Here is an 18,435-nt window from a genome sequence, read left to right on the forward strand (position 1 = left end):
CACAGAGCCTACTTACTCCTGCTTTGTCTAGCAATCCTGAATACTAAGAAACTAGTTAACTAGTTTTTTTTTCCTAAAGCAGGTAAAAGAAAGAAATTAGGAAAGACACGTTGCCAATTTCTGTGGGAATAGGCTCCCTCTTTTGCCTCACCAACCCCTCCGTTGGGACATGTGCTGCCAGTGACCTTCTCGGAGCTTCAGTAAAGCAATGGAAAGACCTGACAGAGGTCAACTGGAAAGAGTCCGACATCAGCACACATTATAGATAGTGGGGACCTCAAGTTCATTCATTCATTCAACAGATTTTTTTCTGGAACTTACTTGCTAATATAATGTAGATTTGTAATATCTTTGTGAAGTGGATGTTGTCATCCTGGTTTACAATGAATAAACAAAGACCCAAGAGATTCAAAATCTTTCTTTGGGTCAGATAATTATAAAGTTGTGGAACAAGGATTTGTTTGACTCCAAAACCAAAGTTCTTTTCATCTATTCATTTTAGTATATGTCCATCCATGTATTCATTTATCTATTCAGTAATTTAAGTACAGCAAGCATTGTTCTAGAGAATGGGAGTACAGCTCTTTATAAAGTTTATAGTTATTCCCCCAAAATTTGTATATTAAAAATATACATACAAAATATACACTACTCTGTAATGACTAAAAGTATTCATTCAGAATTCCAGTGTGTAAAAAGAAAGTCAAAGACTAATTTCTTAAGGGAAGTCTAGTTGGACATGAGGTTTGTATTTGATCTCTCACTGAATGCAGCCCTAGGAACTGGGGAGAGGATATATGTACTCCACTTAGAATGCCACTCACCCCTGAGGCAGAAACATAGGTTACTGTATTCTGTACACCCTGTTATGTTAAAAGTGATCATATTAGTATATTCATCCCTTAAAAATATATTTAAGGTAAAGTCCTATCTTCTGATCTAATGCAAATTACTTAGCAAACAACTGCAGAATAGGTTTTATCTTATTTCCTAACAAGGAATAACTTCAATTACAATGTTTTTCTTTCTTCCTGAAGAGTCTTTTAAACAAACAAACAAAAAATACAATATTTTTCAGTCTCTGATGGGTCAAGCCTTAACTAGTTCACCTCAAAGTTTGCTCTCACAATCGCCCCCGCCTCCTTCCCTGTCAGTGGGGTTTTGTGGTGCCACACATTGACCTCACTCCTTGTGGAGAACAGGATTACTCCTGTGCTTCACCAACCCTTCTGCCATCTCACTTTGGAAATTAAAAATATCTACTCCTGATGAAAATGTCTAGGTAAAACATCTATGTTATGTCATCTGAGGTTAAAGTTAAAAGAGCATGGCTTTCTAAAAGACATATAGTTATCTGTATTTATGTATGCATGCTCCAATGCAGTGGCCTTGTCATGCCATATGGGACATCATTGCCACTTTTGACTCTTCCTGACATAAATATATCTGAATAAAACTCATTTAAAGGAACTTTAGCAATATTTACTTACTTCAAATGCGCAAGTTTCAGAAATTCTTTTTTTATTGGAAAATACAGTTTATTTAGAAAGTAAATTACAGAGAGAGAGAGGAGATTCACCTCCCTGAGGTAGGGGAAAGGACCAAAGCTAGGAAACATGGTGGCCATAGCTCAAAGAGCCATGTGGACACACCATAGTTTAACAACGCAATGGCCAAGTTTCAGGAATTCTAAATGAGATCAGTCATCACTAATTCAGCATCCATTCACCAAAAGAATGAAGTCATAAACTAGTGAAATTTTATAACTTTGTTTTCACTTCCATAAACATTTATTTTCACAAGTGTGCTGAAGTAGCAAAACTTTTATTTTGTCTAAGAAAAGGAAATGAATTATTTCTTGAAGGTATTGTCAAATGGTAAAAAGCTTATAAATTGATCTATGGTGTTTTGTGAACTAAAAAATACTTTGAATTTCCTGGTAGTCAGTAATCTTTAATTATAATAATAAATACTTAAAAGTTAGTATGACTATATGAAGCAAAATCTCTCCCGGTGCCAAAACAGTGAAACAAATACAAAATTTACCAGCAGCCAGACACCAAGCAATACAAATAAAAAATAAAAATAAAAAATAAAAGCCAGACACCAAGCAATAAAAGCAATAACCTGGCCAGGCACAGTGGCTCACACCTGTAACCCCAGCACTTTGGGAGGCCAAGGTGAGAGGATTGCCTGAGCCTAGGGGTTTGAGACCAGCCTAGGCAACTTGGTGAGACTTTGTCTCTACAATAAATAAAAAAATTAGCCAGACATGGTGGCACGCACCTGTAGTTCCAGCTACTTGGGTTGAGGTGGAAGGATCACCTAAACCCAGCACGTCAAGGCTGCAGTAGCCATGAGCATGACACTGTTCTCCAGGCAGGTGATAGAGTGAGACTCTGATGAAGATGGGAGAGAGGGAGGGAGGGAAGGAGGAAAGACAGCCTCATGACATTAATTTTAGTAAGTGCCCTCCAAGGAAAGAAAATTCAATGCAGTTTATTCCAGGGCCCAATTTAATGTTTCCCACAGGAGCACTGGGAGCAGAACACTTCTTTGTCCCACATATTGTAGGATGTTTAGCATCCCTGCTTCTTTACCTGTAAATTCCAGTAGCAACCTGCATTCATTGTGATGACCAAAATAAAACTACCCACACATATCTCTATACTCTCCCTGGAAGTGCTGGGTCCAGGGGAAGCCACCCTATTGCCTGAGAGGCATCATACCTAAACCCGTCCTCACATTCCAAATGCATGCTGACACAAGGTATGTCTACAAAATCCCGAGAATTCTCCAATTTGAAGCAGAGATTACAAGACTGAATAGTGCATCCTGTTAAAGAAAACCCTCTCACGAGGAGAGAGGGTTTAACATGGCAAGACCTCAAGAGAGATGAGGTTCTGCAGAATGTGCTCTTTTCCAGAATGCTGTGTAGACTTGAGGGAATGAGCTGAAGCCCGTGGGTATGGGACAATTCCCAACTGGAAGGAGGGGACCTCCTGAGGACATTTAATGAGATCTTGGGCAGTAGTACTCAAGCTTCCCAGAGCACTCTCTGATGCTATCTGAGCACTTCCTCTTTGCCATCCCATCAGAGTAAAGAAAAGTAAAAAAATAATATCCAGTCATCAAGCTTGTAGCATGGATAGAAAGGCAAATTCATTTAAGATGAGTGTTTTAAGGAGAAATTACCTACACTATGTCATAGCAAATAGCCAGGATTAGACAGAGTTGCCCAATTAAACACATATACAAACAAATGGCAGCCAGGCATGGTGACTCATGCCTGAAATTCCAGCACTTTGGAAGACAGAGGCAGGAGCATTGCTTAAGGCCAAGAGTTTGAGATCAGCTTTGGTAACATAGCAAAGCCCTGTTTCTACAAAAAAATAAGTAAGTCAGACATGGTGGCACGCATCTGTAGTCCCAGCTACTTGGGAGGCAGGAGGATTACTTGAGACCAGAAGTTTGAGGCTGCAGTGAGCCATGATCTCCAGGCTGGGTGACAGAGTGAGTGAGACACTGACTCAAAAGAAACAACCAAACAGACAAAAAAATGACAAGGAAACTTTGCAAACAGGGAGGGAAAGAGAACAAATATGACATATAAAAAATATATGAGAGACCAGTCTGAAAGAAAACATAGCCTAAGAAATAAAAGCAGAGTCCCTATAAAAGGACTAACTAGGTATATGACTCTAATAAAAGACAAGATAATAAGGCAATGGATGAAAGGGAGACCACAGGGCCAAGGGGGGGAAAAATGAGAAAACACCAGCATCACCAAAGCACTCTTACATATAAAGAAAGACAAAGAAGCCAGAAATAGGAGTGACTAAAAATTGACTTGATAGTACAAAGACAATAAATCACAGAAAATGCAGAGGGAAAAATAAGGACGTTAAAGCAATAAAAAGAAAAAAGTGGGCTGGACATGGCGGCACACACCTGTAATCCAACCACTCAAAAGGCTGAGGCAGGATGATTGCTTAAGCCGAGAAGTCTAAGGCAGCCTGGGCAACATAATGAGAGACCACCTCTGAAAAAAGAAAAAGAAAAAAATTATGGCTCTAAAGCATAGTTATTCATAAGAAGGAAGACTGATATCCCAAATGTAGAGATATGGATTATCTCTTAAATCTGTGGGAGGGCTGGAGAAACAGGCGGATTGCTCAGCTTCCAGGAACAGTGGGCAGCCTCACTCTCAGGACTGGCTCATCAGGAGGAAGAGTCTCTGTTAATGCTGGACCTCTCTGCTGCCACCTCCTTAACAATGTGGGTGCCCACATGAAGCCTGTGTTCTCAGGCAACTCACAGTCAAATCACAGTCTCACACAGATGTGGATGACCGGCAGAACACAGGCACATTTGCACCCTAGCTGCTAGGGAGGTAGATTTCTGGATTTCATCGGAGCAAGTAGAATGTTCCAAATGTGGGAGGCTAGCAAAATGTAGAGAGGGCATTGTAAAGATCTTAGATAGGCACGGGTGCCAGTCACCTGTATTCCTGCACAACAGCGGCAGCAATAATTTTCACGCTTCTCTATGCAAGGTGTGGCCCACGGACCAGCAGCCTGTATGTCACCCAGGAGATGGTGGTTGCAGAGTCTCAGCCTCTGCCCAGATTTACTGAACAGGATCAGCATTTTTAACCAGATCCCTTAGGTAATTCCAATATGCAGGAAAGTTTGAGAATTGCTGCTTCAGTGGAAGGAAATACCATGTGTTTTTCACACAGATGAAAAGGCATTGACTTCCCCAAAAGAGGTGACCCAAAGTCTCATGAGTTCTTGCACCCAGCACCAAGTGTTCACTTTCCCTAGTTCAGCTGCAATCTTGTTCTGATAGTCTACACCTCTCTGTATTTTAATTTCAGTTAACCATTGCCAACACAACCTACATGAAATAATAAGGGGGAAAAAAGTAGTTAATATGTATGAAATGTGCAAGACACCACAAGGAAGAAAACATAAGTGACCATGAGTCTCATTTCTGCAACTGGTCATGAGGCAACGTTGGTGTCATAATTTCCTTCCTCCACTGTCTATTCCAGGCTCCCTTCTCCTCAGCCAGTACCCAAGCTAGTAGGAATTATTTGGTAGAACAACCCAAAACTATGTTCCTGAGAAATCTAAACTCTTGGTGGCTCTGCCCGTGGAAAGCCACTACAGTATTCCAGTAACTTTATGCCACTGGAGACAATACTAGGTGTCCAAAAGATTCCTCAGGTCCCAGAAATGCTCCTTTCCCCATCACTGTATAGCAGCCATTCCCTGGCCCCTGATACTCCAGATCAGTCATCCCAGCCTGCTAGGTAGATCCTTCTTGCTTGTTGTAACCAGAGTCAGGAACCCTACATCATCATCAGTTCAGCTTCCAATGCAATAGAACCACTGTTGCAGCCCCTGATGAAAGCATTCCTCCCTTGACCTCTAAACCAGCACAGCTCAAGGTGGCTGGGGAGAAAGTAAAATATCCTCAAATGTAATAGCTAGTCAGTAGTGAGAGGCACCACTCCCCTTCCATCCTTTGGTATTTAGACCATGATTCTAGCTAGGAGGGCATCTATTTACTGGTCACTGGTTCGAGCCTGTCTTGCACTCTTCAGGACAACATTCACCCATAAATGAATCTTCAGTAGGCCACTCTAATCGGTGAATCCTTTGATTTCTGCCAATCATTGCCCAATTTCTTCTGTGATCAATTGAGTTCCTTAGTCAACAGGAATATTGTTTAAGATAGCGTGGCAGTAAGACATGCAACAAGTCCGCCCATGGTGTTACTGGCAGAAGCGTGGTGAGAAGGGAAGGGAAATGCATATTTTGAAGACATGTCTAGTCTTAGGATAAATTAACTCTTTCATGATGGAAGGGGTCCAGTGAAATCAGCCTACCACCAGGTGGTGACTAGTATACCCAGGAATTGGTCACTTCTGCTGGCAGACTCAAATGTGACAATAGCCAGGTGAGTTTTGGTGAAAAGAAATTCATGTTCATATATAACAGCTTCTGCTTCTGCACAGCCCCCAAGATAACATTATAAAACCACTGAGCAAGCCCAGGAGTGATTGGAAAAAACCTGGCCAACGTCCACAGAGTTGGTCACCTTATCTACCTGATTACTAAGAACATCTCAATTGTGGGGTTCTCTTGGTGAGTGTTTTTGTAGGGTACAAATAGCCCCTACACCCCAGGGAATTCACAGGCTGGACCAGCAAGTTTCTTGGACTCTGGTGATGAAGTTCACAGTACACTCGCTATAAAAACATGGCTGGGCATTCAGAAGGCACTGGGCAGCCAGAAGTGACAGTGGAACACAACCTGGATGAAAACATTACAGGCAAGGTCCATTCTCTTTGGACCACCAGCCTGCAATCCCACTTGCCTCCCTAGAAAGAAACACTGGTACCCTTTGGCATGTCTCTTTCCTCACCTTTTGCTGTGTATTTACACAATTACACATGTGCCCTTTGAAAATACCTGGTGTCATTTTGTTGTGAGGAATCATTTGACATGTAGTATTAAGCAACGTGGGATTTTCTTCTCTCTACAATCTAGAAATTGTCCTATGGCAATAAATACAGATAAATACAGAGCTGCACCATTCTTTTTAATTCCTCGTAGTGCTCCACAATATGGATGCATCATAGATTACTGGCCATACACATATTGTTCCTTTTCTCTCTCTCTCTCTCTCTCTCTCTCTCTCTTTTAACTTTAACTATACTGTCATGAACATCCTTGTACAGGACTCCTTGGGCTCATGAATAAATGTTTTTCTAGGGCAAATCCTAAATGGGTCACAGTATATGAATATTTTTAATTTTAGTAGATGTAGCCTGAATGATTTATATTCTCATGGTAGCATCTAAAAGTATCCATTCCCTCGCACCCTCAGCTATCTGTATGATATTCCCAGACTGTATAATTTTGACCATCTAATGAATATAAAGGGTATCATGGCTGTAAGAGTGTATTTCTCTGGTTACTAGTTAGGTGGAGTACTTTTTCTTATATTTATCTTTTATGTACGGCCATTGACATTTCTTTTCCTGCATTTATTCATTGCCCATTTTTATTGTTTGTATTTTACTTATAGATTTTTGTTGGTTCCTTATGTTTTGGATATCAGTCCTTTATGTGTTATCTTTGCAAATATTTCTTCCAACTTTTATTGGAGATTTTTATGGTATCCTTTGCCATATAGAAGCTTGTAATTTGATATTATCGAATTTCCTTTCAGTTTTTTACCTGTTTTGTTTTAACTGGAGTCTCACTCTGTCACCCAAGCTGGAGTACAGTGGCACAACACTCACAGCCACTGCAGCCTCAATCTGCTGAACTCAGGCAATCCTTCCGCCTCAGCCTTCCAAGTAGCTGGAGCTATAGGCATGTGCCAACATATCCCGCTGATTTTTATTTATTTATTTATTTATTATTTTTATTTTTTATTTATTTATTTTTTGAGTTGGAGTCTCACTCTGTCGCCCGGACGGGAGTGCAGTGGCCACTCCCGGCCACCGCAGCCTCACCTGCTGGGCTCCGGCGATCCTTCCGCCTCAGCCTTACAAGTAGCCGGAATTACAGGCACGCCCTACCACGCCCGGCTGATTTTTTTATTTATTGTAGAGATGAGGTCTCGCTACCCAGGCGGGTCTCGAACCCGCGGGCTCAGGCAATCCACTCACCTCAGCCTCCCAAAGGCGCGGGATTACAGGCTGAGCCACCGAGCCCGGCTGTCCTGCTGATTTTTTAATTTATGGTAAAGACAAGGTCTCGCCATGTTGCTTAAACTGGTCGCGAATCCCTGAGCTCAGGTAATCCTCTCTCCTCAGCCTCCCAAAGTGCTGGGATTACAGGCTGAGCCACTGCACCCAACAGCTTTTGACTTTTTTTTTTTAGTCAGAGTCTCACTCTGTCAGCCAGGCTGGGCACACTCATGGCTACTGCAGCCTCAACCTGCTGGGTTCGGGTGCTCCTTCCACCTCAGCCTTCCAGGTAGCTGGAACTGCAGGCGTGCGTCACCACGCCCGGCTTATTTCTTGATTTATTGTAGAGACACGGTCTCACCAAGTTGCCCAGACTGGTCTAGAACCCCTTAGCTCAGGCAATCCTCTCTCCTCAGCCTCCCAAAGTGGTAGGATTACATGCTTGAGCCAACGCACTCAGCACCTTTTGACTTTTAAAAGAAAAATCTTATTTTAAAGGTCCTCTCTACCACCAAAGAAAAAAATCTATTTGTACACTACATATATATATATATATATATATTTTTTTTTTTTTTTTTTTTTTTTAAAGAGTCTCACTCTGTCACCCAGGTTGGAGTGGAGTGGCATACTCCCAGCCACTGTAGCCTTGGCCTGCTGGGCTCACATGATCTTTCTGCCTCAATCTTCCAAGTAGCTGGAACTACTGTTATTTTATTATTATTATTATTTATCATAGAGACGAGGTCTTACCAGGTTGCCCAGGTTGGTCGCCAAATCCTGGACTCAGGCAGTAATCTTACCTCCACCTCCCAAAGTGCTGGGATTACAGGTGTGAACCATCATGCCCGGCTCTTTCAATATTTTTATAGTCTTTTCCCCCAATTCTTTAGATTTGTAACCCATCTGAAATTATCTTTCTCAACAACATGAAATAGAGATGGGTTATTTTCCAAATGGATAGTGATTTTTTTTTCTGTATTGGAAATTCTTTTCCACTCATTTAAAACGCCACCTTTTCCTATACTGAATTACTGTGTATATATAAGATTGTACTAATCTGTCTTTTACTACCTCATCATTACACTGTATTAATTTAAAAATATGCTCAATCTGATCTTTTCTTTCTTTTCAGAAAGCTTCCTATTGAACAATTCTATTATTTGACAGAGAACAAAAAAAGTGACATCTATGAAAATGATTCTTTGTAAGTCTGTTTTTTGTTTTGTTTTACATAGGATAAAAAAAAAAAAAAACACTTTTAAGTGGAAATAAGCCAATGATAAACTTAATTGCCCCAAAACGGGAACTTTTAGAAAAGCAAATTTTTCCTTTTATTAGCAGAGCTCGTTAACACTAGAAATCAAGACCAAACCAAAAAAAGTAAATAAACCGAAAACTAATAGTTTTTAGCATTTAAGCAAATAAAGAAAAAAATAGAAGATAATGAATAGTATTGTTTGAAGGGATTTTTACAGATCATTTTGGTCCATTTCCCTGCCTTTGACTTAATCTAATAAGAGTCTGTTACATTTCTTTTTTTTTCTTTTTTTCTTGAGTTGGAATCTCACTCTGTCGCCCAGACTGGAGTGCAGTGGCCGCTCCCGGCCACCGCAGCCTCGACCTGCTGGGCTCCCGCGATCCTTCCGCCTCAGCCTTCCGAGTAGCCGGAATTACAGGCATGCGCTACCACGCCCGGCTGATTTTTTGATTTATTGTAGAGATGAGAGCTCGTCAAGTCGCCCAAGCGGGTCTCAAACCCGCGGGCTCAGGCAACCCACTCACCTCAGCCTCCCAAAGGCGCGGGATTACAGGCTGAGCCACTAAGCCTGTTACATTTTTTAAAAGAGTCACAGAAAATGCCACAGTGGCCTGCAACCATTTTTTTTTTATTTTTTATTTTTTTGAGTCAGAGTCTCTGTTGCCCAGGCTGGAGTGCAGTGGCACACTCACAGCCACCACAGCTTCAAACTACTGGGCTCAGGCTATTGATCCTTCCGCCTCAGCCTTCCAAGTAGCTGGAACCACAGGTGTGCGCCACCATGTCCAGCTAATTTTTTGATTTATTGTAGAGATGAGGTCTCACCGTGTTGCTCAGGCTGGTCTCGAACCTGTGGACTCAGGCAATCTCTGCTTTCCAAAGTGCTGGGGTTATAGGCGGTAGCCACTGTGCCCGGTAACAAATTTTTAATAAGAATTTTATGAGAAAAGAGATTTCTCATGATCATCTTCAAACAACTCTCAATAAAATTACTCCTTAAGTATCTTTCTTATTATTTATTTTTGAGTCTTTGTCTCATTCTGTTGCCCAGGCTGGAGTGTAGTGGCACAGATCACCACAGCCTTGAATTCCTGTGCTCAGTCGATCCTTTCACCTCAGCCTCCCAAGTAGCTGGGACTACAGGTGCACATCATTTTACCCAGTTAATTTTTTTTTTTTTTTTTTTTTTTGAGGGGGAATTTTTGGTAGAGATGACGTTTCCTTGTGTTGCCTAGGCTGGTCTTGAACTCCTGGGCTCAAGCAATTCTCCCAGCTCAGCATCCCAAAGTGATGGGATTACAGGCATGAGCCACTGTGCCCAGCCTTATTTTATTTATTTGTTTATTTATTTATTGGATAAGGAATAGTTGTTAATTTACCCTTTGCTTAAAGATATTGTTTTTCAATATATTATTTTTTATCCTTTGAAAGTTTGTCATGCATATTACAAAAACATACATTTTTATTTTCAGAAAAAAATAAAACGCTGACAGCACTGAAGTAACAATGAAACTATCACTTCTGTATCTTTGGTAGTTGTTTATAGGTTAGACGTTAATATAGAGTTTAGCCACTAGAGGGAGCCAAAAAGACAAAATTTGTGACTGGGTTTATCCCTCTGGGATCAGTGAATTTTGCACAGTAGATGTGGATACAACTAAAGGACTGCTTTGGGTCAGGGAGGTGGTGTCTCTGAGTATTTATTACCTTCATTTTATTCTTTCAAATTTTGACTTTTTACAAAAATTTCTTTTATATTTTTAATTTTTTTCCATTTTCAATCAAATCCATTTTAGATACATACTTATCAATACTATAGCAGAATTTGTCACTTGAGAACAACTTAGATCCAACTTAATGTTTTCTATATAATAGTCCATCTAGAGACTTCAGATTCCTTGGATTCATAGACTCATCATTTCCCTGTTCATCCCCATCCCATTTCTCCAACTCAACAATATGCCTTTTTTAGTTCCATGCCCACAAATTGAGAGTCCAAGTAAAGATGCAGATAAACTTTTATGGTTCATATGAATTGTGTGCTTATAATACATTATAGGATAATAAAAGTATATGAGTCACATACTACTGTATAGTGAATATCTATCTTCTAGCATGGAGGAACATCTACAAAATTAAATCGTGTATTCAATTTTACAGATCTTATTATCAAATGGATAACATTCTGTTCATTTCTCATGCCTGAAATCTTTCAGTCTTATTTGCATGGGCTAAAACTAACTGTTGGAATCAAATGTAGGAGGTTAACTAGCCCTGTTTAGTGGACTGTTTTCCAGGGCTATAGTATTATTTCTTGGCAAGCAGGGTTCAGACTCATTAGTAAGTATACAACCTCAGAATGAACTGGTTCAGAAAAGGCACACCTCCAGGAATGTGGCTAGTTTTGTCCTATCCTCCCTCTGTCAACTGGGTAGCATTTATTACGAAAGATCAGCAACCCTGGGTAAAGGAAGAATGCACACGTGGTACTTGCAGATCCTCTCCAATGATGCCACCCTTGGGTCATTTTAGGTCACGCAATTGCACCACTTGTGTGATGTCAGGCTCCCTCGAGTACTTTGCTGCCTGATTATGAGAGTAAAGGTCAGGAAAAACTAGAGCTCTTTTGTGACTAGAAGTGGTCAGCCCTATACATTCACCGCAAATAAGAAATGTAGAAGAGTAGCGAGCAGAACTGAAGTTATACTATGTGGAATGGAAATTAATCAACAGACAACTGAAATATGCAAAGGTCATGTCTGTCTGGCTCATCAATATTCAGGGATCCGGAAAGTTAATCAGGAATATTATCTTAATGACACCATAGTTTGAACATGAGGTATATCGTTATTCTTAATCAAGTCTCTGATAAGAATACAAGCCTTAAAAAGCCCTTAATGTACACTGGGACTTGCTTTCTTTTTTTTATTCTAGGTTACCCAAACCACCTAATTCAACAGTAGGGTAAGTATACAACTTTTCCTTCCTTGTTATAATCAAGAAAAAAATATGTTGCTATTCCATACATCTTAGACAAGCATAAGAACAAGTGAGACTTTTCATGAAAGCTATTTTTTTTTTTTGATTGTAAAATATAGTTTATTTAAAGTAAATTACGGCTACTCGGAAAGCTGAGGTGGAAGGATTGCCGGAGCCCAGCGGGTCGAGGTTGCGGTGGCCAGATGCAGCCCCTGCACTCCAGTCTGGGCGACAGAGTGAGACTCCAACTAAAAAAAAAATAAAAATAAAAAATAAAGTAAATTAGAGCGAGAGAGAAAGAGGCCATGTGCTGTGGCTCAAGCCTGTAATCCCAGCACTTTGGGAGGTGAAGGTAAGAGGATTGCCTGAGCTCAAGGGTTTGAGACCAGCCTGAGCAACATGGCGAGACCTCATCTCTACAATAAATAAAAAAATTAGCCAGGCATGGTGGCACATGCCTGTGGTTCCAGCTACTTGGAAGGCTGAGGCAGAATCGATCACCTGAGCCCAGCAGGTTGAGGCTGCGGCCATGAGCGTGCCACTGCACTCCAGCCTGGGCAACAGAGTGAGACGCTGACTCAAAAATAAATAAATAAAGAGATAGATAAGAGAGAGAGAAAAAGAGATGATTCACCTCCCCAAGGGAGGAGAGGGGGCCACAGCCAGGAAACATGGTGACAGCCATAACTCAGAGAGCACATGACCACACAAGAGTCTAGTAAAGCAATGACCAAAAGCTATTTTTTAACAGTTGGAACAAAAGGCTGGTACAAGTACAAGGTAACATTATTTTGATTTATCTCCAATTATATCCCCTGCAAGTCTTTTTTAAAATAAACTTTTGGCCAGGTGTGGTGGCTCACGCCCATAATCCCAGCACTTTGAGAGGTCAAGGTGAGAGGATTGCCTGAGCCCACAGGATCAAGACCAGCCTGGGCAACTTGGTGAGACCTCATCTCTACAGTAAATAAAAAAATTTTTTTTTAAAGCTGGGCATGGTGGCACTTGCCTGTAGTTCCAGCTAGTTGGGAGACTGAGACGAAAGGATCACCTGAGCACAGCAGGTCGAGGCTATGGTGGCCATAAGCACACTACTGCACTCCAGCCTAGGTGACAGAGTGAGACTCCAATTCAAAAATAAAATAAAATCACATAAAATAAAGTAAACTTTTGATTTTAATATGGTTTTAGATTATAGAATTATAGGAAAGATAGAGTTCCTAAATTCTCCACACCCAGTTTCCACTAGTATTAACATCTTTCATTTATATGACACCTTTATCAGTTAATGAACCAATATTGATGCGTTAGTATTAACTGAAGTCTATACTTTGTTCAGCTTTCCCCTTTTTCTGCTCCAGGATCTCATCAAGATACCACACTACATTTAGCCTTCATGTCTCCTTAGGCTTCTCTTGGCTATGACAGTTTCTCAGGCTTTCCTTGTTGTGATGACCCTGATAATATGGAGGATTATTAGTCAGATGTCTCATGGGATGCCCCAGTGCCTACGTAATTATTTGGTATTCTCCTATGTAGGAGATTTCTCTATTCTGCTCCACTGAATAATTATTCAATCACTTATTTATGCCAGTATGGGATTTTAGAAGTCTCTTTTGCCCTTGTACTTAGGTAGTAATCCAGTACCACCCTATTTTGTTACTCAAATAAGCCATGAGGAGCTCTTTTAATTCACTCCTATATTTCTTTGACATTTCCCCATCATTATGGGGTTTGGGAGGGTTCTCTTAGCATTTCTTTACTTTCTGGCACTATAAGATACTCTAGCCTTATCTTGGATATTTCCTTCCCCACTCCTAAAATCAGTCATAACTCCAAGAAACCCCGGTTCCTCTTGTCAGAGACTGGTATTAGAAACCAAGACCTGGCTAGATACAGTGGCTTATGCCTTTAATCCCAGCACTTGGGAAGGCTGAGGTGGGAGGATCACTTGAGCCCAGGAGTTCGAGACCAGCCGAGGTAAAATAGCAAGACCTCATCTCTACAAAAAAATAGTGAAAAAAATTAGCCAGGCATGTGGCACGTGCTTGTAGTCCCAGCTACTCTGTAAGCTGAGTCAAGGGATCACCTGAGCCCAGGAGGTCAAGGCTGAATTGAGCTGTGATTGTGCCACTGCACTCCAGCCTGGGCGCCAGAGTGAGACTCCGACTCAAAAAAGAAAAAAGAAACCAACATCTGAGCACTGCGTGTTCTCTGTGCTACTGAAATTCCCTATCAATCTTAACTAAAAATATTAAACTAACACTTAAAATTCTGTTTCAGTTAAGGCAAAGACCTACTGAAATTCTGTTTCAGTTAAGGCAAAGACCTACTGAAAAGGCTATTAAAATTAAGGTCTAGGTTTTCTGGAATTTGGGGGTTTTGGGGGTTTTTTGGCTTGTTTTTTGAGTTGAAGTCTCACTCTGTCACCCACTCTATCACGGCCACCGCAGCCTCAACTTGCTGGGTTTAGGCTTCTGGGGCTTTTCTGGCAATTTCTGGCATTCCTTGGCTTGTAGATGTGTTACTCTGATCTGTTTTTATCTTCATGTGGCATTCTCCTTAAGTGTTTGTTCCAAATTTCCCTTTTTTCTGAGGATACCAGTCATATTGGAATAGGGATCCACCCTACACCAGTATGGAGTAACTCCATTCTAACTAATATATCTATAATGACCCTATTTCCACATAAAGTCACAATATGTAGTATTAGGAATGTCCTGGATGTTATGACTTCAACATATGGATTGGGAGGTGGGGGGAGAGATACAATTCTACCCGTAACACAGGTCTTGCTTTCTTCTACTTAGTTTTCTTATTATGGATAACATTTCTCTATCCTGCAGATTTCCTAATCTCAATTTTCTTCTAGTTTAGACAGCTCCCACATGTTTTGTTTTGTATTTAATTTTAACCTCTGCCAGTTCTCCAGATGATAGGAAAATTATATCCTTGTGGTCTTTTTAACTTGTTAATTGTTTCCTTCAGTGTACTAGCTATTTTTTGCTTTGTGATTTTGCAACAGTACTGTGGGCCATTGCCTTGCTAAGCTATGGTGTGGCCATGTGCTCTTTGAGCTATGTCCAGGCCCTCTCTCTCTCTCTTTCTCTCTCTCTCATTCTCTGTTTCTAACTTAGTTTTTAAATAAACTATATTTTCTAATCTAAAAACAAAAAACAAAAAGACAGTACTGTGTACATAAGCAGGCAATATATTTTGTGGTTGATTGCTTAAAGAAGCAGATGGCCTGGGTTCAAAGTTCAGCCCAGGATGGTTAGAGATCCCTTTGCATTACTGAAGCTGAATGCCCAAAATGATTCCATAAAATAAAGTACTGGGATCCTCTTAAAATAAGAAGCAGGAGTTAAAAGCAACCAGAAATTCTTACTATACAATTCTAAAAACACATAATTCATTTATCTCCTGCTTTATGTTATTGTACCAATTATAAAAGTTATTCACTGATAAAGAATTAGGCATGATTTAAAAATTAAATTTAGTTTTGTCTAACAAAATTAAGAAAATGTTCGGCTTTGTGGTATGCATTACACCAGGATGCCAACTCTATGAGCATAGGGACTCTGTCTGGCTCTGTGTCACATCCCCAGGAATTAGAACAGCTTCTTCCAAAAAAAAAAGGTCCCAATAAATATTTGGTGATTGGTTTTTCACTCCTGTTTTCTCTTCTGTTTTTTTTATTTTCTTACACAATAACTCCTAGGGAGACGTGCTCGCCATACCCCATTGAACACCCCTTCCACACCCACATCTCTCGCGGCGCCATGTTCCCGACCTTTACATCGCCTGAGGATCTCTACACGGGCGTCAGAGCCCACAACTGCCAGCCCTTCCCTCCCACTGTGCCAACCAACCCTTATGACACAAGAGTTTTGAAGACAAGAGGTAAAATGTGATTTGGAATCAGAACTGTATTCATTCTTCTTGTTGGAGTTTATTCACTAATAAAACTAAAGAAAGCAGGAAGCACAAAGGATTCTGCTCACAAACGTGTGACTCGATAAGAAAGTTGTTCTCAACTGTGGCTGCACTTAATTAACTATAGTAATATCATACAGTATAACTGTAGCTGGGACCCACCACAGACCAGCTAAGTCAGACTCTCCACAGATGCTTCCAGTTTTCTACTCTGCACAGCTTCTGATGTTAGAAGCAGAAAACAAAACTTTGTAGAGTTGATTGTTTTTATTCTACCTGTATTTTCCACTTTTGTTTCCTTTCTTCTCTCTTATGGTTTTTCTTTTTTTTTTTTTGAGTAAGGGTCTCACTCTGTCACCCAGGCTGTAGTGCAGTGGCACAATCATGGCCCACTGCAGCCTTGAGCTCCTGGGCTCAGGCGATCCTTCTGCCTCAGCCTCCCATGTAGCTAGGACTAAAGATGAACTCCACCACTCCCAGCTAATTTTTTTGTAGAGGTAAGGTCGCACTGTGTTGTCCAGTATGGTCTTGAACTTCTGGGCTCAATCAATCCTCCTGCCTAAGCCTCCCAAAGTGCTGGGATTACAGGCATGAGCCACCACATCCAGCCATGGTTTCACTTTTAAAAATTTCATTCTAGCCCAGGTGATCAGCACAAGGGACAATATTTAGTTTAGCCATTAGGGTCTGGACATGGGTGCATCAGCAATGATCAGATTCAAAGATTCCCACTGAAATAAGACTCAGAAAGTAATGAGAGTAGTTTGTTAGTTCCTCATAACAGCCTGGAACATATTCTCCCTGCCTCAGACCTTGGAGTCTTCATGGATGTGTTTTACATGAAAGGATGGCAATCCCCTAGCCAGTCATCAAGTCTCCCCAACACCAGACACCTCAGTCTTTGCTACACATGTGTGAAAACAGAGGAGACTTCTGGAGAAAAACTGAAGCTACTAAAGGGAGGGTAACTGAAGGTGACAGAAAAGTTACCTGGTAGGCAAAGGAAAATATTTGCTGAATGCAGGCTGGGCACGGTGACTCACACCTGTAATCCCAGCACTTTGGGAGGCTGAGGCAGAAGGATTACTTAAGCTCAGGAGTTCAAGACTAGCCTGGGCATTAAAGAAAGACTTGGTCGCTACAAAAAATTAAAAAGTTAGCTGGGTGTGGTGGCATGTACCAGTAGTCCCAGCTACTTGGGAGGCTGAGGCAGAAGGACTGCTTGAGCCCAAGAGGTTGAGGCTGCAGTGATCATGCCTGGGCAACAGAGGTGAGACTCTAACTAAAAAAAGAAAAAAAAAGTTGTGTGAATGCATTTAGGTGAAGTAGGTAAGACTCGAGAATTGTCCCACAATGCAATTCTTCTGCACATGAATATCTGGCCAAAATCGGCACCATCATCAGTTCCAACTCAGTTTATTAGCAGACAGTAACATTTTGAGAGAGAGCATACAAGAATACCGCCACCATCATCAGTTCCAACCTCAGTGCCTTATTAGCAGACAGTAACATTTTGAGAGAGAGCATACAAGAGTGTTTAAGAGAGTGGAACTTTGCATTTGCAAAGTTTCTTAACTTCCCTGCTCTACTTTCCAGCCTGCAAAATGGGAATATTAGTACCTACTTCATAGATAACAGACACAAATGTTAAGTTATTATTTGTATTACCTGCTAGCATATTATGATGCCAAGATGTGCGCACATGCTGAAATTTTCCATTGCCTCTCTGATCAGGCAGCATTGGTAAGAGGTAGGGAAAGCTGTATCAAGTGTGGTGACTGTTTAGTGTTAAGGGCCATGCTTAGCTATATTGGGGAAGTGGAGAGAGAGGTTGCTGTGCAAAAGGATTGCCAGATATGATACCTGTAGCTTGGCACAGCAGCATGAACCTGTAATTCCAGCTACTCAGGAGGTTGAGGTGGTAGGATCACTTGAGCCCATGAGTTCAAGAGCAGCCTAGGCAACACAGTGATAGCAAGACCCCATCTCTAAAAACAAAGAAAGGTATGATACCTAAACAATTGGAATTTTATGACATTGTTAGGTAAATTGTCAAAGTATATTTCTTTGTTTCAATCCTGAATTAAATAATTCCTGAAATTATATGAAGTGCATATAGTTAGCAAGAAATCATAGAAGTATGTGTTGAAGTCATACATTTCGGTGCAGTTGAAGATAACAAGTTGCCTGAATATCCTGCTCTTCAAAGCATCTACTTCTCTCTAACCATTCAGACATTCTTAGGAGACTCTTAAAAATAGGTATACCTTAATAACCCTTATAGAAAGATATATCCAAGCTGGGCTCGGTGGCTCAACCTGTAATCCCACGCCTTGGGAGGCTGAGGTGAGTGGATTGCCTGAGCCCGTGGGTTCAAGACCCGCCTGGGCAACTTGGCGAGACCTCATCTCTACAACAAACCAAAAATCAGCTTGGCGTGGTAGCGCGCACCTGTAATTCTGGCTACTCGGAAGGCTGAGGTGGAAGGATCGCCGGAGCCCAGCAGGTTGAGGCTGCAGTGGCCGGGAGCGGCCACTGCACTCCAGTCTGG

The 18,435-nt window shown here is 41.1% G+C and overlaps 1 protein-coding gene across 1 annotated transcript in view; it reads left to right on the top strand.

Annotated features, from left to right (window-relative positions):
• The window catches only part of CUNH7orf31 (chromosome unknown C7orf31 homolog), a 48,516-nt gene that overhangs the window by 12,229 nt on the left and 17,852 nt on the right, over positions 1-18,435 (top strand). The window contains exons 4-6 of the mRNA XM_008053724.1: positions 8,844-8,915; positions 11,904-11,933; positions 15,670-15,851. Coding sequence (XP_008051915.1) covers positions 8,844-8,915; positions 11,904-11,933; positions 15,670-15,851 — 284 coding nt within the window. The remainder of the gene's footprint in view (positions 1-8,843; positions 8,916-11,903; positions 11,934-15,669; positions 15,852-18,435) is intronic.

The sequence above is a fragment of the Carlito syrichta genome, unplaced genomic scaffold, assembly GCF_000164805.1.
Source record: "Carlito syrichta isolate Samal-C Ts95f unplaced genomic scaffold, Tarsius_syrichta-2.0.1 Scaffold288411, whole genome shotgun sequence".
NCBI lineage: Eukaryota > Metazoa > Chordata > Mammalia > Primates > Tarsiidae > Carlito > Carlito syrichta.